General features: G+C 53.1%; 2 protein-coding genes across 2 annotated transcripts; both read left to right on the top strand.

Annotated features, from left to right (window-relative positions):
• The first annotated feature begins 1,215 nt into the window (after window positions 1–1,215).
• On the top strand, window positions 1,216–2,302 carry CDEST_02060 (uncharacterized protein). The gene is made up of 2 exons (XM_062918219.1): window positions 1,216–1,392; window positions 1,482–2,302. The coding sequence occupies exons 1-2, from the start codon at window positions 1,243–1,245 to the stop codon at window positions 2,067–2,069; spliced, it is 738 nt and encodes a 245-aa protein (XP_062774270.1). The 5' UTR covers window positions 1,216–1,242; the 3' UTR covers window positions 2,070–2,302.
• Window positions 2,303–2,415: 113 nt separating this feature from the next.
• On the top strand, window positions 2,416–3,072 carry CDEST_02061 (uncharacterized protein; the record flags this gene model as incomplete). The annotated part of the gene is made up of 1 exon (XM_062918220.1): window positions 2,416–3,072. The coding sequence occupies one exon, from the start codon at window positions 2,416–2,418 to the stop codon at window positions 3,070–3,072; it is 657 nt and encodes a 218-aa protein (XP_062774271.1).
• Window positions 3,073–6,000: the final 2,928 nt, after the last annotated feature.

The raw sequence follows: 6,000 nt of genomic DNA on the forward strand, positions 1-6,000 counted from the left end.
GGAAGCACTGCCACATGAAATCTGTTGTTGTATGGCTGTGATGCCCATCCATAACTAACAGTCTGGCCTCATCTGGCTGGGCAGGTCTAGTCCTTGGGATAAAGACCTTCTCCAGCCAGTCAAGGGCAGTCTGGTCGTTTGTCCAGCCATTGTCTGAATAGGTGAAGTGCCAGCCATCATAGGGGGATAGATCTGATGGAAACCACTGGGCCTGGACTGACCTGCCCTTATAGATGACTATAGGAGGCAAGGAGCTTCCAGCAGCCGAGATGCATTCGATTAGTGACACCCATGCCCTGGATCCAGGCTGTTTTTTCTGGATGGCCCGTGATGCTGAAGATCCCAGTACTAACCCATTGCTTCCCCTGCCCACTATAATACCAGTCTCATCCATATTCCATCTATTAGATAGATGGATGCCCTAGATGGCAGGGATGTTATCTAGGCGTAGGAACCAAGCCTAGATAACGTCAGCAGAGTGTGCTTTATATCGCCTAGAGTCCATGGCCTTAGGTCTCTTAGTGATGATGGATGGGTTTCTCTGCTTAAATCGATGTATCCATCTCTTTCCTAGTGGCTGTTGGGCATCCCTAGTGCTGCCCAGCAGACGCTCTGCTAGACCCTTCACTTGTTGATGGGTAAGGGAGCAGCCAAGGGATTCTTGAGTAGTTATATAGGCAGCTAGGCTGCTCTCCTGGGCCTGGGATAATCGCTGATAATTAACCCAGGCTGTATTTCTGCTTTGCCTGCCACTGCATAGACGATGTCGAAGTGAAGGGTATGGTATGCCCCATGCGCGAGCAGCCTGGCGAATAGGGCGCCCATCTGCCACATCTGCAAGGGCTTGTTGGAGCTGATCTTCGGTATATTGCTTCATTGTATAAGAAGGAAGGTATCTTGAAAAAAGGGCGTTGTTTAGTTAAAAACTGCAATTGTTGTGATAGTCTGAAAAAGGTGGTGATGTTGATGAAGGAGGAGAAATGCAGGGTTTTCGGATGGTTCGGATGTGGGGGTGGTTCGTAAGCGGGGTAGGTAGGTTAGCGTCAACCTTGTAGCAGGGGGCCCCGTCCTTCACAGCACCTCCTGTCAGCCAAAAAGATCCATAAACAGCGGTGACGGTGACGAATGCATGCATTTCGGTGTTGTGTACTTTTCAATGTACCCGATGCTGTCAGAAGTAGCTCTAGTCTGTCTACCTGTGCGCGCTGAGGGAGACGATGGACCATACGCGTCACGCTATTTATGCGCTCGCTTCTTAGAGGTCTCCTGTTCGCTTCTCTAGATCGCCCAAGCAAGTCTACTGGCCTTCTTTGTCACAATGATTTCCAGAGTAGCCACAGCCCTCCACGTCATCTTGGCGGTAGCGATACTTGCAGTCACCGTCAGGGTCCTGTAAGATGAACCGAACGAGAAAAAGGGCATAGTGCAGATTTTGGTGCGTTCCCCGTCGACATGAGAAGCCGTGACTAACAGTTTTTAAGCTGCATGAACAAGCTCGACGCTTCGTCCAGGTTCCCGATGTGGTTGGGTCTATTGCTACGGCGGTAAAGAGCGCGGCGTCCAGCGTGGTCACCGCCGCAGTCGCGTCAGGAGAGTCTTTGGTGGCCGCGAGTTTGCCGTCAAGCGTGTCCGTGGGAACAAAGTACGCATGTGTGGATTCTCGGTGCGCCGCCATCCCTGGCTCTGCCCTGCGTCTGGTCCAAGACCTTGCCCCGTTCCTCCCTTCGCCCCAGGAAATCGAAAAGTTGCAAGGACTGGTGGACAAATGTCCGAACTTGGAGACCGTTCTGTCCGCCGGGCTCGCGTTGGTGTTAGTTTCGGCTATACTCTTGCTTGCCGGCCTCAAGTTTAGGCTGCTCAGCTTTGTCTCGTTCGGGTTGAACGTTGTTGCTGTCGTGCTCTTCGCGGTAGTGACGGGTTTTGTGGTTTCGCTGCATACAACGTCTCAAGCTGTCGCAGACTTGCTCGGCGTCGAAGCAAGCAAGGGGGATGTTTTTGGAGCATCGATTGGTGATTTGGTGGCGAGTTTGGTTATGTGTGCGTTGGCCCTCGTCCAGATCTTCCTCTAGAAAGGGAATCGGCGGGTTGGAAGCGTTCCAATGGGTGAAGTGCAGCTTTCTTTTATCATCAATCCAGCCATTTACGACGGCAGCAGTAGCCAACTGGTAGACTAGATGCACACCTATCCTTGTGGTCGGTCCAAAGGTGTATGGCGGGGTCGGCTACTTGCTTGCAGTCATATGCCGCAGCAATCACGTCTCAAGAGGAAATACACATGCGGAAGGCTGCTTTCCATACAATTGGACATCGCTTTCCGATTACACTCCAAGCCTATAATGACTGTCGAGAAGACACATCAGGCGAGTGGCGCATTTAACCTGCTTGCCGGACAAGGATCGTGTCGCGGAGGGTGCCATGGGTACGCCACCGAGCGAAGTATTTCATCAGTCCGCCCTCCCGCCCTTTTTGAACGTCATCGTACTACACCTCCCTACTCTCCATGTAAGGCGTTTGACAACGCATCCTGCCAGAATGGAAATTCATGGCGTCGTGTCTCTCAACATCACGATCATATTCACTTCAGGAGGGAGTGGGCTGAGCGGCAAGAACTTCGATCACCTGAAAAATTTCGTGTGCCGCAACACGGACATTCGCCCATCAGAGATCGAGAACGATGCTCCCGTGGTGGTCAGTCAGCAGGCTCTAGAGAAGACGTTGACTCGCCTCGGCATCTCGGCTGAACGGGTGCGCTCTGCAAGTCATTCGAGAGGCAAGCTTGCGACTCTCGTAGACTGTCAAGCTGCGGGCTCAGCCGAGCAACACGGCAGCACCAAAAGAGATACCATCGAGGCATCAAAGTGGAGGAACACAGCGAATGAACTGCAGCCAGTCATCGATCGCATCGGTTCAAGCATCCAGAGGCTCAACCATCAATGGCAGATCTTGGACGACACACAAAAGCGACTGGAAAAATTGTTCATCTTAACCTCAGATGAGGTAGACTGGGACGATCCAGTCAGAAGGATTCAATCGGAGCTGGATCTCTTTGAATGTGAAGAGACGGATCCATGACTCTCGAGTAACTTTCATTGACGACAGCAGGGTCTTTATTACTTGGGTCCTTGTAAAAGCATCAACCACTAGTTATCGGGACCATTCTCGGTGTTTTACATATCTAGGTCTAGGTCAAGGTTACTACAATAGAAATCGTACTTGGAATGTCACTGGTCGTCTGAGCCCGTCCTTGCATGGACAACCTGTGCTTCCTCACTGCTGTGCTATGACTATCCGTGTCATTACCATGTGTCGAGCAACGAAGCTGCTCGACATCCGACATGACCCCACACAGATGCCACCCTTTTTCCTGATGAAAGACGCACTACTTGCAGCGGTCCTGCTCGCAGGAGTCCCGAGGCGAAAAACACGGAGTGTTTCCTTCGCACATGGTACACACACACACACACACAATTTATTACGCCCGGCGGCGGAGCCGAAAGGGCCACTAAAGCTGACTATCTGATGATTGCTGAGTTTGTGTCTCTGTCTCCTTGAAGCCCATAAGAGATGTCTCCATTTCTTGCTTACTCCTCCATATCTGCCGTCTCGCTTCGGATTCCCGTGGTTTAGTTGTATTATTAGCATCCCACCTTGAAGCCTATTCTCCAAGTGTTCAACGTCCTATCTACAGCGGCTGAAGCAGTGCGTGCTGTCTGTGGCACGGGTTGTTGGGTGGTTAGGATTTTGTCGGGTTTGATGTGTTTTAGGGGGGTCCTTCTGTTCCGTCTCTCATCGCCTTGTGTCCAGCCGGCCTGTTGCCAGCGCAAATCGAATCGTCGCTCGAACCGCTTGCATGTTTGGCATCCATTTGTCGTTGTCCGATGGGCTCTTGCCTCCTAGATAGAAGGATGGATTGCTTCTCTGTGTCTCTGTGCACTGGAGCATCTCGCTTCTGAACGTTGTCCATTGTGTGCATCGGAAGAGGAAGTGCTCAACCGTCTCTGCTGCCTGTCCGCAACCACACATGCTTGAAGGTGCTGCGTCGATTCGATGTAAATATCCATTCAGTCTTGCCATTCCGGTCCTGAGCTGCGCAAGTGTGGTCGCTTCTTTCCGAGTGAGCTTGTCATAGAGTTGGCGGGTATGCTTCCCTGGCAGGGCCGCGTCGACCCTCTTGGAGTATCTTCCGACCTTTTCGGGAAGCACTCGTTCCGGTGAGCATTTTGATCGTGCCAAGTTGAGTGTCGTTGACTTCATCGCTGGAAACTGTGCTTGCGGGGTGGCTCCCTCTTTAGTGGCTTCGCGCGCTTGGGTCTTCGCTTGCTTAAGCAGTTCGTCTTCCTCGCTTGCGGTCTTCCAGTGTACTGTAATGGTGTTGTGGCCCTTTCGAAGTCCCTCCACCGAGTCGTAGATGCTTCGTAGATATGCCTGTCCAGACTGTTGACGGGGTCGTTTTAGCGTGAGCACCGCCGCCTTGTTGCATGTCACTATCGTGATCCTCTCGCCAGTGACGCCCGGCAACGACCTACGCAACGCATACGCCATCGCTGCCAGTTGTCCACTATAAGGGTTCTGTTCCGACCTCGGACCGAGAGTGAAGGAAAACGACTCGGGCTCCGGGTCGTCTCCCACCGCAGCGGGTTTCTGGACGACACCTCCAACACCCACTATGCCGTTTCTCGCCGAGCTGCTGACAGCGATGCGGACTGTCTCAGCCACGCCGGTCTCGCTCGTTTCTGACCCGTCCACTACGACCTTGACTCTCTCTTCCCAGGGTGACAGAGTAAGCGGGTCGATGGTTTCGAGCTGTTCCATCGGCATCTTCCTCAGTGCCTCTGCTACTTGAAGGAGCGGTGAGCAGTATTTCTTGAACCGTCGTATGCGGGCTGTAATTCTGCGGACGGGATTGGTATCTGGCAGTGTGTGAATGTCCGACCACATCTTGATTGCTTTCCTCCAAAAGCGCTCCTTCGCAGTGCGTATGTGCGCCTCCGCTTCCGACACACTCGTTGCCACTGTAAGGAACGTGCCGACAATCGCCTTTGCCGCTATCCTTTGTACCCTGTTGATGAGTCCTATGAGCTTGTCCTTGTACGCGTGCATCCATACGTTGGAAGCGTAGTCCACCACTGGCGCAACCGTGGCTGTGAAGAGTTGCCGCGCCGTCGCCGGTGATAGGCCCCTAAGTCGTTGCAGCTCGAGTGCCGCTTTCAACCCCTTGGACGACGCCCTCGCGATGTGCTCTTTGTACTTGAGTCCCGAGTCCATAACGACGCCCAGAATCCTGGTGTGTTTCTGAGGCTGTACGATTTGCCCCTTAATGGTGAAAGCTTCCGGGTCTGACTTGTACTCTTTCCGGGTAAAGTGGATAATTGCCGTCTTTTCCGCCTCGAACGTGGCCCCGCTCCTTCTCTCCCAGTCAAGAGCATCGCTGATGATGGCCTCGATGCCCTCGCGGTTGTCTCGAGCCGTCCGTCCCGTCACCCATGCGGTGAAGTCGTCAACAAAGGCCATCGCTCCCCCGTTGCTGTCGATCCTTCGCTGAACTAGGTCCGCGTTGAAAAAGAGGAACAAGATAGGAGACAACGGCGAGCCCTGAGGCAAGCTTGCCTGGGGTAAACTTTTCCTCTCCGACGATTGTCCGTTGACTTGGATCGTGGCCGTCCGGTCGGAGCAGAAAGCAGATACCCATCGGAGGAGCTTCTCGGGGATCCCTCGTGCCCTCATCCTCTGGATCAGTCTTTCCTTACACACTCCATTATACGCTCCTTTCACATCGAAGCTGACCAGACTGAGAACTCGGCGGCCTCGCCAAGCATTGTACACCTGCTCTTGGAGGAGCAGGAGCGCTTGTTCGGCCGATCGTTGCTTTCGTGCTCCGAAGTGGTTGGTCGGTAGCAGGCCATGGGATTCAACTGCATGCGATAAACTTCCCTCTCGCCTAATTTTTCTTGGCATCCGCTGTTAGTGAATCAGGTGATGAACCACTAGAATCCTTAACAG

The sequence above is a fragment of the Colletotrichum destructivum genome, chromosome 1 (assembly GCF_034447905.1).
Source record: "Colletotrichum destructivum chromosome 1, complete sequence".
In the NCBI taxonomy this organism is placed as follows: domain Eukaryota; kingdom Fungi; phylum Ascomycota; class Sordariomycetes; order Glomerellales; family Glomerellaceae; genus Colletotrichum; species Colletotrichum destructivum.

Coding starts and splice junctions, on each gene's coding strand:
- CDEST_02060 (XM_062918219.1), top strand. CDS start 1,243: ATGCGCTCGCTTCTTAGAGGTCTCCTGTTCGCTTCTCTAGATCGCCCA. Junction 1,393..1,481: donor GCAGTCACCGTCAGGGTCCT/GTAAGATGAACC, acceptor ACAGTTTTTAAG/CTGCATGAACAAGCTCGACG.